This window comes from Aplysia californica, unplaced genomic scaffold, assembly GCF_000002075.1.
Source record: "Aplysia californica isolate F4 #8 unplaced genomic scaffold, AplCal3.0 scaffold00148, whole genome shotgun sequence".
NCBI classification, from domain to species: Eukaryota; Metazoa; Mollusca; class Gastropoda; order Aplysiida; family Aplysiidae; genus Aplysia; species Aplysia californica.
In genome coordinates, this window is record NW_004797418.1 from 773,691 (window position 1) to 794,472 (window position 20,782).

The window sequence follows — 20,782 nt, forward strand, 5'->3', positions numbered from 1 at the left end:
GGGGTTGTCAAACATTCTCCTGTTTGTATACCAAAAAAAAGTAGAGTTTGGTAGTTTAGGCTAATTTCCCCGGGGGTTAGAAATTAATTCCAACTTTTCAACAGCCTTGGACAAGTCAGCTGATCGTCTCCACATAGATCTAGATCTACTACTTCGTGAGATGTTTTTAGTAGTACAAGCAGTCTCTCTCTATCTGGAGGTCTGCGACTGAGTTATCTCGAAGAGATACTTTCATTTTTATTGAAAAACGACGAAGTAACAAACTGCGACAAATGTAGAGCTATCTAGACCTATCTAGGTACAGATCTATTCTTAATTGCACTTAGGTTAAATTCTAGGCATAAGCAGGTAAGAGGTTTTGACTTTTTGCTTGTAGTAAGTAGACGGAAACTGCACGGTTGATGTTACATGTAACAACAGTGAGGAGGAGACTTTAGCCTAGTGTGCGTTTTTCATGCCTCAGGCATGTTTCGCTTTTGTCCCTAGATTCTAGATATCTAGACAAGATTTTATAGATCTAGATCTAGATTCTATATGTGTAGTGTAGATTTTTCTAGATTCTAGATCTGGAATCTAACCCTAGATCTAGCCCTGACCCGGTGATATTTATATCTTGTAGATTTTAGTTCCGTTCGTTAAATAAAAATAAAAGTGCATGATCCATCGACTTGTTTACATCCCGAGAAGAAATCCAAAAGTCTTGATGACCAAATAGGCAACACAAAGAACAGGGGTACATCATAGCCAATATCTGCGATATGTCTGCAAAGGGTGTGGACTGGCGCCGATCGGCGATACATCCGGAAAGAGTAAGAAGAGAAAGTTAGAACCCTTCCAAAGGGAACAAAAGTCAGTCATTCAAAGTAACAGTGGTCTAAAGGAAAAGCTTTTCCAACACTGCCAACAGCATACTTTACATGATGTTCAAATATAATTAGGACAAAACAACATGCATATATTCTGATAGTGTTAGACAAGATGGTATTGGAGTTTGAAGAGTCCGAATAGCTACGGCACGGGAAGCTATTCAGACTCGAGTCCGAATAGCCACTTTGATTAATTAAGTCTTCTGATAAGTTGTGTAGCCTATTCAGATTCCTGCTTTGTTGCAGCAAGTTTAGTTTGAAAAAGTTATAGATAGGATAAAATTTTTACTTTCCCTCCTCCTATGCCATGCGCACATACTGCTTTCTTTTGGGGATTTTATCTGAGAATGTATTTTCGAAGTGGCTAGCCTGAGAGTCTAGCCATACTTAGATCTAGGTTTGGTACAAATACTTTAGGCTTTGCAAACTAAAAATTTCATTTACAATTCAGCCATAAAGTACGGCTAGCCTGAAAGTACGGCTAGCCTTAAGTACGGCTAGCCTAGCCGGCTTGCCAATAAAGTCTAGCCGTACTTCGGCTAGACTCCCAGTCTAGCCGTACAAGACTTATCTTAGGCCCTATTTTTAACATTAGAAAACAGGAGGTTTAAAATACATGCACTGTCATTAAGGCACCTGGTTTCGTCTCAAATACAAATACTTTAGGTACTGCAAACTAAAAATATGTATATATTTACAATTCAGTAGGCCTTTTTTATGGTCAGTCTGGCCCCATCATATTTATTAAGAATAAGTACGGCCAGCCCAGCTGTCTAGCGGCTAGCCTAGCAGTCTAGCCGTCATTAAGTACGGCTAGCCTCTTCCGTATATTTTTGGCTGCAGAACACAATAAAAATTTCTTTTTATTTCATGCACATAAACACTTCACAGCGGTTATAGAGCGCCCATTTAGTTTCGGCTGGCGCGAGGCAAGCAAGCCCGCGCTTCCCCAGGTCACGGGGTCATTTACCTGCGCCGCCGGGGATTTCCCTAATCAGCCGAACACCGGCAGCGCTCTTGTATTTTTTGCAAAGTTTACCAGCACAGTGAGCCAAAGCTAATGTAAGATGAATATTTTAATAAAGACCACGTAAATATTCAACATATTAAGGAAGAAAATGAAGAAATCGGAAGAACATGGTACATTACACTTAAAAGCTGTGAAGTTCTCAAAAAGGGGACTTAATTTGATAAATGTGTCATGGGTAATCAATTATAAACATCGATTTAAATATGATTGGCCCCAAACGAATTCAATCAAATTTGCACACAGGGCTGAGAACATAATGAAATTTGTACTGACAAAGGGGCATATGCACGAAGTTTCTGGATCCGTAATTATTCAGGTTTGAAGTTGATTTTTGCAATACTCTTGCTTTGCGACCTTGTTTTTTCATAGCGATATCCACGATACATGTAACTACAGAACAGATCTTTTCTTGCCGATACACTTATGAAAACACAACCTAAACACAACATACAAAAAGAACACAATATTGCTGGACTGGAGGAATTATCTCATTTTTCCGCTGTAAGCTTTCGTCTTTTGATGGGTGGTGCACACGACAGAGTAGCTCAGGGTGGGTTGGACGTGTTGTGACTGCAGGATTGTTTTGACGTGTTTTTCTTTGTCTGTTAGGCCACGGTTGCATGAATGAGCTCACCCCTTGCTCACAATGGAAGGCCATTCCAAACCCACATTTTTGTATCCAAGGAACGCAGTGTTTCTCAAGGATGTGTTGTTTGGAGATGACCTTTTCTTTTGATCGATTTTGATTGAGTAGCACGTGTTTTACAGCACTATCGACTCCAGACCTTTTATTTGCCAAATATGTTTCTGTATAAAGACATAGATCGTGTGATGCATGACTAAATAGTGGTATTCTGTCTAAAGTGATTGGCTTTCCATGTGCAATTACTGTGTGGATATCTTTGAAGGTGTCTTTTACGTGAACAAATTTCTCTCTCAGAACAATTAATGCGGTGTCTATTAGGCTTTGATTTCGTGTACATGCAACTGTTCCTTTTGCTAAAAATGATGCTAGCTGTCTGTACACATGGGCTGTGATGTATTTATGGCAGTGGCTTCCTATAAATGAACGGCTGTTGTAGGCCTGTGGTGTGATGTTGTGTTGTTTGAGGATGTTATCAAATTCAGAGCAGGCAGGACTTGACCTTGGAATAAGCTCCTCAAACTCTAACTCTGACAGCTGATCATGTACACTAGAACCCTTCCTCTCAAATCTCTCTGCTTCTTGTGGATTATCCGACAAAATCTGACAAATTCTGTAACAATTGAATGTCCTCCTTGTTTTTTTCCAGCCCTCTTTCATTTTTTTGCCGTAGATATGCACATTTTGTCCTATTCCAGGCGTGCAATTCTCCATAGATTGATGGACCAGCTGTACATCTATATCATGTGCCTGCTGTACATCTATATCATGGTCCAGCTGTACATCTATATCATTTGCAGCCTCCTCAAGAAGGTGATGATGTTTGAGCACAATGCTCACCATATGATCACGTTGAGTGTGGCACTCCATGACAAAAATATTGTTTAAAATGACAACGAAAATCAAATGTAGTAGAGGCAAGAAAACTAAAAACAGCAAGAATGAATGTTCAGAGTGGTGGGTTGGTATTTTTTAAAAATCACAGAAAATCATAGAATAACTTCGTGCATTTGAAACTTGCACATGTAAATGAAAATTGTCACCACAGTTGATACATGAATTTCTGTTTAAATCGTTGGGGGCCGGATTGAAATATCTAAATCCAAACTGAAAAAGTTCTAAACATTGAAGATGCCAGTTTGAAAATCACAGACTTACTTAAATCCATTGTAAAACTGATATAATCGGACTTACAAGAAAACAAGTTATACCGGCCTACAGGTCAAACATAGCACGTTACAATGAAATCTCAATCGGCCTTGTAGCATTTATAGTTTCAGAGTTAAGAGGCTTTCAATTCGCACTAAAACGCCATATTTACTACTGCCCCGGCACAGGAGGAGTGGCGCTGCGGTCACCCCAATTAACCCCTCTGACAAGTGATTTATGACTACGCGCTGGGCTGTAGGGCGGGGCGGGCAGGGTGGTGAGGATGGTCGGGGAGGAACCGGGGAAGGAAAACTAAGTGAGCGGTCTGGACGGTATTTTATCCGCCGTGACTTGTATTGTTCTGCGTGCTGAAAGTTTTATTCGCGAATAAACGAGTGCTCATTTATATATTGTCTGCAAGTAACCCTTTTGTAATGTGCAAAGGAATTGTCGAATCATTTGCTGTATCGGACTGGGGGTGGGCAGAACTTGATTGATACACAAAGAAACTGCATGTGTTTGACGTCTGCTGAGATGCTTTTCCTGGCTGTCTCGTTCATGACATCACATCATATCATGTCACAATGTAGTCCCGCCAGTGTATTGCCACATTATGTGTCGATCCTCAAGAAACAATGCATTTCGAGCATGTTGTGTTAATTCTTTCACCCTGGAGTCTGATGTTGGCATCCTGGATATAAAGAACCACTAGGCCAAGATCTAGAGGTCTATTGAGTGCTTGCTCCGATGACACTACGCATTATTTATATATACAGCCAGCCCTTCATTGGGCCTAGCCTGTCGCACAGCCACTCCTTGTCTATATATGAATTGAGGTCCCAAGCAGCACTTGATGTACCGAACTCAGATCTATACATATTGGGCCCAGAGCGGACGAAGTGAATTGTTTTTAAAACCCACTGCTTGCAGAGCGATCTGCTAATTTTTTTAGCGGACTCTCTGCTCTCATGGGTAATGAATCGGTATAGAGAGCGCTTGTCACATCATAGAGTACACATCATGACTTTCTGGTTGATTATTTCCTTTTATCAATGTAAAGGCCTTTCTAGTCACCTGAAATTTATCTTGCTGATATAAAATTTTATACTATGCATTAGGCCCTACCTGTAATCTTGATCAAAATATATGTGGGTTGGTATTCTTGAAGAAGCTTTGTTTTGCTTAATTAAGCATTGACCCCCCCCTCCTCCCCCTCCCTTTGGAATATCCACAATTTAAAAATACACATTAAGTTGCTATTAGGCTTTGTGTTATATATAATTTAAAACAAGACACATCGAAAGTTAGAAAATTGAATAATTTGTAATGAATATGTTGAAATTCATGTAAAAGAGAAAAAAGTTAACCAAAAAACGTGTTATATATTATTTTTATTATTATAACATATAATGAGGCGCAAAAAAAAACTTTTTTTATATGTTCTTGTAATCGCCGAATGCTGAGTTCAAAGTTGTGTGATATGAACTCATATCTCTCAACACTTGCCTCAAGCGTCTTGATTAGGCATTTTTGGGCGTCGCAAAGATGTCATTGGCTGCATAAGCGATACCCAACTCACGAGTCATCACTCACCACTGGGACACTCTTGTAACATGTTGTGAGTGGTGAGTTTAGGCTCACTCAGTCCTGGGTGTACGCCTATAAAATCTGCGCCTCAAAATGTTGCTTTCATATCGAAACAGACGAGCTACAGAGATGCCAAGGTTATCAAGGGAAAACAGAGAAAGAGCTGTCGGATGACTGGTGGCCGGTGAATCGGTGGAAAAGGTGTCCCAGGTTTTTGGTGTCAACCCAAGCACTATTTGTCACTAGCGATAGCAACCACAGCAGATCGAGCAAGAAGCGGAAGACCAAGGGTCACAAGTCCGGTCCATGATCGTGTCATCGTTCATCAGCACCACTGCGAACCGTTTCTGCCGGCTGCAGAGACTGCCAGAACAACCGTGGGAACGACTGGATGCCAACTTAGCCGCTGGACTGTATCATGGAGGTTAGTGACTGCTGGTCTTCACTGCAGGCGTCCTTACCAGGGAGCTGTCCTAACACCAAGGCATCCACAGCAACGGCTACAGTGGGCACAGGCACATGTTAACTGGCGGAACGCACAGTGGAGGAGAGTCACTCCTCTTCAGCGATGAAAGCAGGTTCTGCGTGGATCCAGCGAATGGCCGTGTCCGTGTGTGGCATAGAGACACAACTCGCTACGACGACAACAACATTCTGGAGCGTGACCCCTTGGGAGGCGAGAGCGTGATGATATGGGGAGCCATGGCGTTGAATCATAGAGTCGGACCTGTCATCTTCCAGAACATTGGTCCAGGACGTGGAAACAGTGTCCTGGCTCAGCGCTACATTGCACAAGTCCTAGCACCTCATGTGTTGCCCTTTCTACAGAGGCATCTTAACTTCCTGTATCAACAAGACGACGCACGACCACATACCACACGTGCTACCCACAACTTCTTGGCGCAGAACAATGTCAGTTTATTGGCACACCGACCTTGTTCACCTGACTTGAACCCTATTAAACATTTGTGGGACGTGATCCAAAGACAGCTTATCCAGATGCAGCCACGGCCTCGAACAGCAGCCCAGTTGACTGCAGCCATCATTCAGATCTTCGGTGGCATCCAAAATGACCAGATCAACAGTTTGATTAACTCTATGAACAGAAGATGCCTCTCTGTAATCGCTGCACGTGGAGGCCATGCGCGTTACTAAGTTTGCTCACCAAGGTCAAGGTCAACGTGAGCTCAGATGAATTTGTTGGACCATCAGTTCATGTCAGCTATATTACTCTAGAAGTGTGCAAAGTCTCAGTTAATAAACACAACAAATAATTTGAAACCTATGTGTTGCATTTTGTCAATCATTGTGTTGTAATAAAATTCCCCTTTTTTTTTTTTGCACCTCAGTATATATATATATGCTATATCTGAAATAGATACGGGAGTGAAAGCAATATATTATGATAAGATTAATGTCATCATTTTAAAAAGATATGCTTCAAGCTACAAGCAGGCATTAGCCACGAAAATTTTCAGAAAAGAATGAAGATTTGGTATAATTTGAGGATACAGAGCTGCATTAATGGCAAGCTGATATTTATGTCAATTAATATAAATGAAAACAAAAACAACAATAATGCAGCACAGTCAATAGACTTGCCAACTTCTAGAGTTAATTCTTTGTCTATGTAAGAAGATGGCCTGATTCACCATAATATTCAAGTCAAAGAGTTAAACTTATTTGAAATATTGTGCAATTAATTGTAATAGTGTATGATATATCATATTTGATCAGTTCTTATTTCTCTGGTCTCTATTTGATTTTTATAATGAACCTTTTCACCCTGTTTTACTGTCCTCAGTTGCTAATGTATGAGTGGTCTCAGAGCTGCTTGACAATGGCCTGTGATTTGAACCCGGTGGCAATCATATTGGTGACTTCAGGTACACGTGGCAACAGGTTGTTGTTCAGATATCCTTACTGCCAAGAACAAGAAACCAAACCAAAGCCTAAAAAGAAAACAAACTGTGGACAAAACCCGTATGCTCTGAAAATTGCAGAAAATCTTCAGGATGTGAAAAAAGAAAAGTCATCGATCACTTCCTTTGTAAAGGATGGAGTCCTTACAAATTTCTCTAACAATACATTGGCGAACATTTTAATTGTGAAATCAGACTTGTGTGGAAAAAAATTCAGTGTTGAGATAGACGATGTGAGATTTGTTGGCTTTCCGATATCTCTGCAACATTTATCCCGTGACTCAGGCCTTCAGGGCTCTCAGAGCTCCAGTTCAAGACAGCACTTCATACTGTCGGTGAACGTTGTCTTTGTGCTGAGGGTGAGGATGCCGGAGTCAGTGGTTAGCTGCTATCAAGAGCTAGCACAGCAGCTTGCAGTTGCCATCGCCCATGAAGAAAAGAGATGTCAGTACCTAAACAGAGAGGCAAAGGTAAATTTCTGCTAGGCTTTCATAATTATCATTTTTATTATTGTGCTATCGCTATAACACTGATCTGGTAGCATACATTAGGAAGAAGTGTTTCATTTTTCATACGTCTTTTATTTTATGAGCATAAATGGCGTGAATTTGTGATTGATTATTTTCCTTTATCAAATGTGTTTGAATAATCCTTGTCCACTTTACACTTCTTCGCATTGGAGGTTGGTGGGTGTTCTCATGTGGTTTACTCCTTCTTTCCTGTTGAACTTCTATCATTCTTATCTCTCCTTTTTTGTGTTGTTATTTGCTTTTAACACCTCTAATCTTCAGCCCTTATATGACATAATTTTGTTGTAAGTGCCGTAAAACATTAAAACTAAACCACATTTCTTCTTCTGTGTGAAGATCATGGTGCTTGCATTTGAAGAAGCATCGGTGTCCGGGGATAACGACATGGTGTCCCCTCTCCGACAAATCATCGACCGCAGTCGCCTGGGTGGGGAGCTCAAGTCCGTGTTTGACAGCCTGGCACAGTCAGGCCAGGTTCTCTTCTACCTCAACCAGTGGGTGGAGATCAACTTTTGCCTGCCTCACAAAATTCACGCCATGCACACACCCGGCAGAGTGATACAGCTGGAGTCCATTTACAGGTTGGTAAATTTTTCTAAAAGGGTCATATAAAACTAGCTGCCTGTGTGCCTTTAGTATGGCTACTGTGACGGCTGCATATATGGCCTCACATTATAACAAGATTAATACTTGAAAAGAAGACTAAAACACACAGCCGCTCTCTTGCCTACCTGCCGGTGAACTGATTTTATTGTTGTTAATTTACACTGAAATCTCGTGTGAATTCAAACGAGACAATGTGTGACGTATCAAGAAGAAGAAATAATTGTGATATTAAAGAATCTATCTTTCAACTTTTGCAACATAGTTCATTCCCATTTTTACATAACATAGCTTCATCCATACATTACAGCTACTAAGAGTTTAGGGCTTAGACAATTATGTATTGCTTCAAATTTCCACTATAGATGCGACTAATTGATGAAACCTTTTGGAAAATATCTCGTAAACAAAAATTTTAAAAGATTAATTCAGCTTTTTTAAAATCTCGGAGGTAAATTTGATTTAGTGGCGTATATGAATACGCAAATACATTAATACGTAAATGCATGAATGATACATATTTCACGAACACGGACAATCCTCACACCGTTGCTGGTTGCCAATATTAACAGTCTTATTTTATTATGTATGATTATCATATTATTATGTTGCTCAGGCACACACCCCAGAGATCACCCATTTAAATGCCATGTCGCAGACGCATGCTTGACATTATTGTGAGCTGGAGCTCAATAACCACTCAGTTACTGCTGCCCCCCAACTACTGCTTTGGGGATTCCTATTTGCTCCTATCCACACAGTTTTGAACCTATACTTACTTAACAGCAGCTGACCATATTTTAAAAAAATTGTAATTGGAAAGCAATGGTTCTATTCTGGAGTATTCTATAGGATACATAAGGATCAAAACCTACAGTTTTATAAATTGTTAAGCTCAAAATCATGAAAATCCGACTGCACCATGTTCTTAGGAATGTTGAATGCTTCCTTTGTTTTAATTTAGAGGCCTGAAGAGTGTGTAGTCTCTTCTAAAAGCTGATGCAAATGTCGGCACCACCAGAATTATATAATTGGATACCACTTTGTTTGTCTTTTTTTCTGAATATATTGTGTTCTGGTGTACACGTACAAAGGCATATTAATGAACCTAAAACAATTTGTGCAGCATCCCAGTGAAATCAGGCGCTTGGTGAAATAATGAAATAGAAAGAAGCTGCATTTTTCTTCCCGTTTGACAATTTTTTAATCAGATTTTTATTTTTTGGCTCAACACTTTTTATATCTATTTTAAAACACATTGCTGTGTGGCTTTTACTGAAAAACGTAAAAAGAAACCAAAAAAAAAATGTTAATCTACAGTTTCCAAGGACTCTCAATCTTTAGAAGTCACCAAACTTCGGTGGCCATTTTCTCTCTAATTTTACCTCTGAAAACAGGTGACCCCTACTTCCTTCAAATACAAATAGCTTGACTTCTGTTCAAGATAGATGGACATTTTTTTCAACGAAAGCAAGACAATTGAACAAGCTTTAACTGTAACTACCAATAACTTCATTTGCCCAAAAATGACGAGTGTCTGATTCCACCACGTTATGACACATACATACAAGGGGACAGCAAGTCATCAAACCCTTACAATCGCTTCATTGCTTTTTGTCACAGTGTGATACCTAGTTTTCTGAGATGGGGTTTAAACATCTTGTGCAAGGACATATCTGCAGTGCAGTACACAGCTTTTGAGAAAAATAAGGCGGACGAGAGACTATCATATCGTAAGAGGCGACTAAATTGCAACATAGATGGTGCCCAGATCTAACTGGGAACAAGATCTGGAGGCAAATCTCAGGCACATGAGGCACAGCTGGCTGATAGTAGAGAACATCGCCCAGAATAGAAATAGATGTGCCCTTCTTATCAGCCTTTACCAATACCAGGATGAAGGAGGCAGATAGTGATGATGATAACAAGGATGCAGCTGAGTGACCGTCCATCTAGTGATTATTGTCACTTAACTTTGCTCGGAACTCTTATGGGACTATTTCACTCACCGTAAGACCATTTGGGTTTGTTTATCCCTGAACCATCCATGGAAGGGGTGGTTTGGGGAGATGGGTGGTTATACTGCATGAATATTGTTTTTATTGGGAATTGTAAGTGAGATATTGAAAGTTGTGAGTAACTAAAACTGGAATGCCACCTATTTATATTATCATAGCTTGACTGCATTCATGCAACAGTTTTGTGAAATGCAGAGTTACTATCTCAAAGTTTGGAGTGGTTGGTGAGTGCTCTGGTGTGGTTTGCAGTCATCCTTTGCTATCTTCCTTTTTTATGTTTGTTATTCACTTGTGTCTCTAGTATTTGGCACTTTATATAACCAAAAGTGTTGCAGTTACAAGTGCAATAAAACCTCTACCAAACCTGTTACCTGTCTCAAATGTTCGTGGAGAAATTGTCAATGTCGAAATGATATTTTCCACAGATACCTTTCTTCTGTGAGGCCTTATCATGGCATACTTCTCACCAAGACAGAGAAAGAGGTCTTAAACTTTTTACCTCTGGATGCCAGTCCCTGCCTTATTCGGCTCATCAAGCTGACAACTCCCATCAAGAATTTGAAGACTTTGGCTTTAGAGACAGATCTCAGCATCACCCAGGTTGGAAGTGGTCCCAGTTGTGTGGTGCAGTGAATATGTTGTTGGCAAACTGTTCAGCTGTTCTAAGCCCAGAGAGCAACATTTTTTAAGGAGAGAGAAAGACCATATCTTTCTTTTAAAAATTGTACCTAAATTATATATCTTTTCTTGCTTTTTTTTTCCACATTTAGAATTTAAATTTCAACAAAATATTCCTTGAGTACTTGCAATTGATACAAAAGATTGAGAAACTGCAATACAAGGATTTTCCACAATTTTGGATTTAGTACATCTGAACAGGTGCCTGATGATATGGGTGTATTTCAACTTCTCTGTTTATTACTTTTTATGACTTTGCTGCTTTTTCTGATCTTATTATTAGAGTATCTTGTCATCTTTAATATTTAGCGAAGGGTACTTAAACTCATATTACTCGAGGGCAGCTGGGATTTAAGTATGGATGAGTCTGGGCCTCATCAAATATTCTGCATACCGGCGGTACCCAAGAAACAGTTTCAAGTGTTTTTTAAAAGGTACAAAACTGAAATTGTGTTTAAAACTTGTCAACAAACACCACTAGAGGTGGTCACGAGCCTGAGCCACGGTAGCCCAAAGAGAATAAATACACACTAAAAAAATCCAAGGTAACACCTGCAGGACTCATTTGGCTGTGAGTTTTGAGGCCTCTTATTAAACGTGAGGTCTACATTTTAAAAGTGCTGTGACAAGCCAGCTTACATTTGACATATTAAGGTGAGGCATCGTGATGAAATCAGACGCTTTTCAAAATAATGACAGAAGAAAGTGGCACTTTTTTGTCCGTTTGGCAATTTTTATTGAATTTTTATTTTTTGACCTAGGGGGTTAGTGTAAAAACATATTTCTGTGTGGATTTTACTGAGAAAAAAAATGTTTGTTTAAGGCACTAAAATGTAAATTTGCAGTTTCTAAGAACTCTCAAGTTTTGGAAGTGGCCAAACTTTGGTGGCCCTTTTCTCTCTTATTTTACTTCTGAAGCAAGTTGACCCCCACTTCCTTCAACCGGAAATCTCTAGACTTCTGTTTATGATAGATGGTATTTTTTTCACCAAAAGCAAGACAAATGAATTAGCTTTAAAATGATACCAATAACCCCACATGTCGAAAATTTGACGAACCTCTGATTCCACCGTATTTTGACACATATAGAGTGGAAGACCCTGTCTTAAGTGACATTTCAAAATAGCGTATGGCGGAATCTTACACCAAGCAGTCGATATTCTCACTCTCATTTCTCAGGTATGTCAAATATATTTTTTTATAGGTTTTCTTTGTTCAGTTGACTTACCTTTTGATTAATTTTTAAAAAATCTAACACTCTGTTCTGGGCGTGCAACTGAACTCTTGACGTGACATTGCAAGTTGCAACAAGGCAGCATGGTTTTATTCCCTCTTTAGACAAATACAGTAACAAATAATGTTCCAGTGCGTTTACAATCTGGTGAACATGTGAATTTCTATCTGGTTCGGTTTTTCCATATTTCTGGTTTTGTTTTTTCTTTAACGATCACAAAAGATTGCAGAGACTACTGACAATTATGGAGATATAGTTGCTATGAGCGGGTCTTGTCATAAGAGATTTTTTTTCCATTAATTGAATGTACATGCTCAGTCTGAGGAAGGGATGGTGGAAAACTTTTGTAGAAAAGGACAATAAGGATTTTGAGGCTGACTTGTTGCTGAAATGACTGGTTGTGTGGCTATTTTGGAGAGAAGCCACATTAATGGATTAGAGAAAAGTATAGGAAAAACACAAGGGTGCCCAGGTACTGTGGCTGTTAGTACAGATGACCACTGTGGAGAAGTGACTTCTAAGGCAAGTTTGACTGTATTTAACCCTTTGAGCCCTTGCCACCAGTACACCGGTGGTGCTTAAAACTGCCCGTGTGCCTAGCCACAGGTACAGCGATGAACGAGACCCGAGGCGCTAAACTAAAGTATATAGAAAACGTATATTTACCACCTCGACGAGACCCCACCCCCAACCCGGCCCGCCTGAGACAAAATACATAGGGTAAACGGTGTTTACTACACAAGACATTATTGATTATTTTGAAGATCTTTCTGAGAATATGGAATGTGATGCTGATGATCGTATGAATGTTAGTAATATATCATTCGGGAGCTCAGGCTCAGTAGCCTCAGTAGATCAGGGCTCGGAGGTTTAATGAATCCCTTGACAATGGGCTATGAGTATGAGTATGTCAATAAGTTCAGGGTGTCTTGGTTTTCTTGTAGTTTTTAAAGATAAATTAGTCATTCAGATCGTACATTTTTTTTCATTGTTAAAACCATGTGGACGCAATTAATTTGTTTCACTGTGAATCAGTTTGAGGGTATGGAAATAAAAGGGAACAAAATAGTCCGCAAACCGGAAAATTTCATTTCAGAAAGTTTTACTGTCATATTTTAGATGTTCACTGAAGCTACAAAAGCAATATATTGGGGATAATGAAACAAATGACCTTTTCAATTGCCGATATATCAGAGATACGTCCGAATATGTTCCCCGAAAGATACCAGTGTGTGGGCAATATGGATGAGAAGCAATCAAAGAAGAAACTTATTTGTTCCCAATCTCTATCCTCAGATTTACCAGCTGGTGTGCCACATGATCTATTGGGGGTTCGCCATGCTGATCTACCCTTTGTGTCAGTCCAACCTGTATGTCTTGTCAGCTTCAGCCAATACTGCAGTGAGTCTGGGTCATGTATATCATTGTCTGGTGTCAAAATACAAGGTTTTCTGGAGAAGCCAAAAAATCTGTTTTATTTAGGGCAGGACATTGCGGGAATGCGAAATGTTTCTTTCAACGAAATCTGTTGTATTAAAAATCTGTTTGATGATTAAAAAGGAATACACCAAAATCATTTCAAAAACGAAAAACAATGGGAAACTCTAGCTTGGACACATGAGTTGTACATGCCTTCAAGTTTAAATTTCATGTTTTCCAAGTGCTCAATGTGGCTGCCACAAGCAGCACCGGAGACTTCCTCCCAAGCGTGCCTCAGGATGTCTCGGTCTACTGTGTTGATTGTTTTCATTATATAAGCTCAAACCCCAAGATGCCAATGGGGTGGTGCCTCATCTTGTAGAAAATTGAAGTCATTCGAATCTGCTTGCAGTAAAGTGAATAGCCAGTTTTTATATGGGGTATGTTAAGGACTCTACTTTACTTTACTTTTCCGATCCATCGGCCATTTGGGTTCTAGCCCTTCGGTCTGTTGATATGGCAAAAAGTTTGCAGGTTTTAATCAGCTGTGCTTTGTCGCTGTATAGAGTATTTCCGATGTCTGGGGAGGCAGGTAGGTAGGTGCTACGCAGGTCACAAAGTGCTGGGCAGTTAAAGAGGTGGTGTGGTACTGTTGCATCCAGGCAGTCGCACAACGGGCAGTCGTGTGGGGTATCCTTGCGAATTAAAGACAAAATGTATGTTCCACCCCTTCCAGCAAATATGGATGACACGAAAGTTCGAATAACAGCTACAATCAACACAGTAGACCGAGACACCCTGAGGCGTGTTTGGGAAGAATTCTCATATCAGCTTGATGTTTTCCATGCTGCCGGAGGTAGCCACATTGAGAGTCAAAATTCTGATATAAATTTTATTGACTGCTTATTGAAAGACTACCATATGCCATTTGAAAAGTGACGAATGGCAGAGTTTTCCATTGAGCAGTCGATATGTTCATCAGATATGTTGCATCAACTTTTTCATGGCATGCCACGTCATCTATGTTTGTCGATTTTGCATTAATGACCACACTTCATAACGAAAAAATGAAAGTTTATTCTTTTTATTTACCCATTTTAAATCAAATGTAATAAATGTATTTGACTGATTACCATACCCTCACAGTTTGTTCCCTTGGTCAGCTTCCTCTGGGTTTTTGGGGATGAATTTCATATGTCATGGTTAAGATGCAGGGCAAATTTGTACCCTGATTTTTAGGTTAAAAAGTTGCGTCCAATTTGTGATGATATAACAGTATATTCTAACAAACAAACAGAACGCATCTTATCTCATCTGACATGTTCTCCAGGCCCACTCAGACCTCAGCAAGGAGTTCTCCCTGCACTTCCCCGGCCTGCACCTGCACGAGGAGATGTCCAGATTCAGCTTCCCATCTCCGATGCATGACGCGTGCGACATAATGGCCTACCCGAGTCCGGGACTGCTGGACAGGCTCAACCAGGTGACGCTGATCTTTCTTTTGTCAATGGCGTTTCTTTTTTATTTGGGGGGGGGGGGGGGGGGTGGTTTGTTTGTTTGGTAAGTGTTTTACAGCCCTCACAACTGCATAAGGTCATATGAGCCCAAATTGCGCTCAAGACCTCCAAGATTTTTTCGCCTTTGTCTGAGAAGGCTTGGTGTTAGAGTCAGGAGCCTAGAGAAGGGGTCAAAGGGGAGGGAGGGAGGGGGCAGAAAGTAGAGAAGAAAGGAGAAGACAGAACATGGTTAGAGAGAAGGAAAGAAGGTGAAAGGATACAATTTTAGAGAAGAAAGTTTTCCATGGCTCTCTGTTTGCGAATGCAGGACCTATTGAATGAAAGGCAAATACCTTACCTCTAGACCATGAGAGACCATGTTGGTGTTTTGGTCTAACTGTGTCTCTTATCGTCACGGCAGTGTTCGTTGGCTGGTGCCTTACTCCACGCCACAACAGGCCTCTATCTTCCGCGATCTCTGCTTTGATGTTTTATTTCATGAAGTTGTAGAGTAGACCTCTGTTGGATTTTAAGTTTTCATTGTAATGATGTAGAAGGTCTTCCCTTTTTTTCTCTTTACCTCTAAAGGCTTTTTTGCCCCGCTCCACAATTCTGCCGTGAGCTGACAAAATGTCTTTTTTCTTTAGAGCAGTTTTGAGAAAAAGAGGCTTTTTGTCAGCGTTATCATTTAAAAATAGTCATTCTGAAATTTGAATTTGAATTTATTCATAAACTAGTCACAGTTTGAATTTGATTTTTTCACACAAGTAATATAACTGATCAGGCTTTCGATTAAGCAGATAAAAAATGTTGGCACCAAAATGAAAAAAAAGACGTTTTGTCAGCTTACGACAGAGTTGTCATCAGGTCCCTTTTTTATGTTTCTGTTTTCTTTCCGATGGAATTTGAGTCTCCTTTTTCTGTATGTGGAAGAAATCCTTCAACTATTGTTTGCTTTAAAATGATTCGAGAGGTCGACTGGGGGTCTTTAGTAAAAGGCAAGAGTCAGCATGCAGTGTAAAAGTATGTTGGCTAACTTTTGTGTCTACTCTCATCATTTAAGTCAAATCCTTTTTTTTTTTTTACTTGTCAACAAATTTCCCAGAAGCCAGTAACATGGTTAGAGACAAGATGACACTGTCCTTATGTTTAATTTGACTTAACACCTTGTCGATTGCTTCTCAGTTATGTCAAGTCCATCTTGTTTGTTTTGTGATTCGATGCACTATTACTTTCTTATTTGTGATTTCTAGAAGATAGGGAGCTCTCATGAACTAGAGAGATACTATGTTTTCCTCTCATTCAGAAGGTCCCAGGATCGAAACCTGACTGCAATGAAAAAAATTTCTTCTCTTAAATGCTCTCCTTTCACCTCCTTTCCTGTTCTCTAGTCGTGTTCATTACCACAGAAAATATCCCCATCACAGCTGTAAATAGATTGGCAAATCCTTTCACCTTCCTTGATTTCGAGCTGACTATGTCTCTCCTTTGGAGCAATATATCAAGGAAGTTAAGATCTGAAGGGAAGGGAGTAGTACTTGGGTAATCTACTTCCACTATGTCTACCTCCCAGGCAAAGCTGTATCATACATACTGCTTTAAGCTCGCCTGTCAAAGACGCATAAGGCTGTTGAAGTATTTTATGTCTGTCTGTCTTGCTTTTCCCTGCCTTAAATAGCCTTTGTTGTGGTGAAGTGTTTCTCCCAGACCTCTCAGCTACTGGATAATTTTCCCCCCAGGTGGTGGTTTGGATGCTTCAGCACCGCCTCCTGAACCAGCTGCACACCTACGTCAACCTGACCACAGCCCGGAAGAAGGAGCCAAGCTCTCTCACCAGCCACTCCATGTCGTCCACGCTCTCCTCCAACTCCAGCGTCCAGGTTAGGTTTTGTCCAACTTAGGTTGGATGTAGATTCTAAACCTTTTAAAATCTTTAGAAACTGCTCTCTAGGATTTTAATATTGATAATTTTAAGAAATTCTCTAGAACACAGCAAACAGGTGTTTACAAGAAATTGATCTACTAAAGCAAACTTGTGTAGGTCATTGTGCAAAAGTTGGAGATGTAATGTGTCACAGTTGAGATATTTATCAATAAGTTGCTCCACTAATTTTTTACTGCACTATAAAACCCCATCATACCACAAGCCATGCTGTACCACCAACTTCATGTATGTTGCAAGATTGGCGATACAAATGGGTTTGACGGTGAATAGGAGGGCCTATAACAGTTGGCCTGCAGAGTTGTGTGTTGGTGGAAGAGAGATTATTGCATTACAGCTACAGAATGGGTACCGTGTGATGAATAAAGTGTGTGTCTTTGGCAGCCACTTTACTGATGGTGTTACGAGGTGATATAGCATTTGCTTAATCAGGACACTTTTTCTCAGGAAGTTGATGGCTTGCTGTTCCAAGGGGCAAGTAGTATGTTTATCTATAGCATTTCTTTTTGTGCGCTGAGAAAACCTGGCGATAAATGGGTATGGTGGAATAATGGGATTTGACTGTGTCCTGTGTGTTGCTTTATTCTGTACCCTGCTTTTGCTGTTTAATAACCTGGACAAAATGCCACAGACTGGCATTTATGGTCTATTAGATAAGCTCTTTGCAATCACTCATAGAATATTTATTCCTGAGTTTAAAAGTTTTCCGTCGAACAACTCCCTCTATCTGCTGGGATGCTGTATCAAGGGTGGTCCCTGACAGGCAAGGTGAAAGAGGCATACTTCGTAAATGAACTTAATCAGTGCTTGTCTAGGTGATATCACCTGCTAATGGGTGATTTGGTAATTTTGGTGGGCGGTGGGGATCACACAAGTAGTGACAGGTACTATTCAATGCCCTGCTTGGAAATACATGTTGGTCTGCAGTATGAAAATTTTAGGCCCTTAAATGTGACAAAAGTGGGCACTGGCTGTAAAAAGGTTGACAACCACTGGTCATAAGTGTGTCGACGGAATCATAAGACACTTAAGATGATTACAATAAAAAATGCCTGAAAATCAATCTTCTTTCTTCTTCTTCTCGATCGCATCACACTTGAAGTCTGGTATCTGTCATATATCGGGCCGTCCTGCTCAGTTCATCTGTCGGCCCTTACAGCTTCTCTTGTAGTGTCAGTGGGGTTGGCCACGTTTCCTGTCTCGGGGCCCTGTGTGTTTTGCAGTGCTGAAGGATGTGTTCTACTGTTTGGTCTGCCTCTCCACAGTGGCATTTTGGTGATTGTACTAGTTTATAACATCTGTACATATGTTGTCTCAGTCTTGTGTGTTGTGTTCTTAGTTGGAAGATAATCACTTGCTCTTGGCGGGACAGCTCATGGTAGCTATCTAGAGTCTGTGGTGCTTTAAAAAGTGTATTTTCTGTGTAGTTGACTCTGTTGTCTGGCCAGGCAGTAGATAAATTGAGTCCTCTTGTTTGGTTCATCAGGTGGTAGAGGAGTCATACCTGTCTGTCCTGATGGAGGACCCGAGAGCCTCGACCTTAGACCGCACGGCCAGCATGTCCGACATCGCCAGTGTGAACAGTGAGGAGAGTTGTGGCCACTCGGCCGCCAACTACGCCAGCCAGCTGTCCAAGTCGCCCTCACAAGAAGCCAACAGTGACTGCTCCGTTGTGGCAGAAGAAACAAAGGCGCAGTGGAGAGTGCAGGTTGGTTATGAGTCTTGTTTGGTTTGAAAAAAATTGAAAATTGTTAAATGAAAATGGCTTTAAAACGTTGACTGCTTTTTTTTGTTGGTTTCAGAAATGATTCTTACAATGGTTTTTGGTTTTTTTTGTCTCTGAAGCAAAATATTATCTAAGCCTCCTGGGTTGCTTCTGAACCATGCCAGATTAGAATATATATAGGAAATAAATTGAGGAAAGAGATTTTAGATGTGTATGTTTGTTCATCAGTTTTCAGAAATCATTTTTGCAATGGTTTGTTTTAAACTTCTGGGATTGTTTGAGGCCACTTTGTTCATAGAAATGTGAAGAAAATGTCGATTCTGCGTAGATTGATACTGATAAATGCACCATTTTTAGGTCACTAAGAACAGCATCTTCTTTATAAGCTAGGGTTGACTTTTCTTGTTTTAAGATACCCCTCAGTTATCGCCGTCTAATTTCTACTGTTACTTGATATTGCTTGATGTGCTTACTTACAAAGTTCTCTAACAGCTCCATGTAAGGGGCTCCTTTAGAAGTTAAATAATGTAGAAAGTATTAGAGTAAAGTAGACAAGATTTTTTGTTAAAAAAATACAGTCTCCTGTTTTTGTATTTAACATGCTTTTTTACGCTTTGTTTTACATCGTAAAGCAAAAATAAAGCGTCATTCCAAAGGTCAGCTTAAAGTTTGAATAGCCAGAAGCATCCGTGACATCCGTGAGAGGAAATAAAGGCACAGCGAAGCATTCGTGTTGATGTGAGACTGGTTCGGTCAAGTTAAGCCTCAGCCCATGCTACGTTTTCCCTTCCCTGCACTGATACATGCCTCTGCATAAAGGGGTAACATTTTAAGACTTCTTCATGAGGGCAGGGGTACACTTGCCTTTTCCAGAGGTACTCTTGGTATTTACGTGGCTTCAATTTTTAAGTCTCTTATGTAAATTGTGTGTGCTTTATGTGATGTGAGCCAATGGCCTTACTCAAACACTGAATAAGATACCTACGTGTCTACCTCCTCCCAGGACACACTTCTGAATGAGCTGAAACCGCAGATCAAGGCGGCCATCCTCCGCTGTCCAGCCTCGCGGAACCCCGATGACCTGCATCTTTTCGCAAAGCTCTGTCCATATTTCAATGGGAAACACCACTTAGAGGAGATGATGTTTTACGAGAACTTGAGACGGACACTGCTCAACGCACTGCTGGATAAGTTTAAAGAGGTGCTGATATTTTGTAGTCATGAGGATCCTGCTACTTCCTTGTTGTGATATTTGTCAGGTCTGTGAGATCTGTGTGTAAATACCAGAGACAGCGTAACTCTTTCTGGATGTAACTTTTAGTTTTATGGGCAATGTGTGAAAACGTGTCCCTGTTGTCCTTGTTATGGAGGCACATTCAGAAAAGTTGAAGACGAATTCAAAATGTGACGGGTCAATTCATCATTGCTAATGCATTTATTGTGGTTTTTACAGAAAATTAGTTTAAATACATTTTGTATTGATCTACAACCTTGCTGATGTGACAGCTTGCTAAAACAGAGGACTGTGGTTTGAGTGACTCAAGCTCAGTTCAGATGCTGAACCAAGGTTGTTGTGAGAGAGATTTTGATAGGTATCATGTGTTCATCCATACATCCTCAGTTATCTCCAAATATGTGAGGCACTGTAGTGAAATCAGGCACTCGTCTAAATAATGAAAGGGAAGAAACTGGCCTTTTCTGCAGGTTTAGGAATTTTTATTGGAATTTAGTTTTTTGGCTCAACACCTTTCATGCCATGTAAAGAACACATTTCTATGTGGATTTTACTGAAAAACATTGATTAAAGGCATAAAAGATGTACATTTTCAGTTTCCGCGGACTCTCGAGCTTAGGAATTAACGCAAATTTGGCAGCCATTTTCTCACAAATTTACCTCTGAAACTAGGTGACCCCCACCTCCTTCAATTTCCAATATCTT

General features: G+C 40.3%; 1 protein-coding gene across 1 annotated transcript; it reads left to right on the forward strand.

Annotated features, from left to right (window-relative positions):
* The first annotated feature begins 153 nt into the window (after positions 1 to 153).
* On the forward strand, positions 154 to 20,782 carry LOC101847104 (GATOR complex protein NPRL3). The gene is made up of 9 exons (XM_005097182.3): positions 154 to 348; positions 7,080 to 7,667; positions 8,064 to 8,308; positions 10,774 to 10,948; positions 13,557 to 13,661; positions 15,010 to 15,162; positions 16,915 to 17,055; positions 18,604 to 18,825; positions 19,847 to 20,782. The coding sequence occupies exons 2-9, from the start codon at positions 7,086 to 7,088 to the stop codon at positions 20,090 to 20,092; spliced, it is 1,869 nt and encodes a 622-aa protein (XP_005097239.1). The 5' UTR covers positions 154 to 348; positions 7,080 to 7,085; the 3' UTR covers positions 20,093 to 20,782.

Coding starts and splice junctions, on each gene's coding strand:
- LOC101847104 (XM_005097182.3), top strand. CDS start 7,086: ATGTATGAGTGGTCTCAGAGCTGCTTGACAATGGCCTGTGATTTGAAC. Junction 10,949..13,556: donor CAGATCTCAGCATCACCCAG/GTTGGAAGTGGT, acceptor CTCTATCCTCAG/ATTTACCAGCTGGTGTGCCA. Junction 13,662..15,009: donor CAGCTTCAGCCAATACTGCA/GTGAGTCTGGGT, acceptor CATGTTCTCCAG/GCCCACTCAGACCTCAGCAA.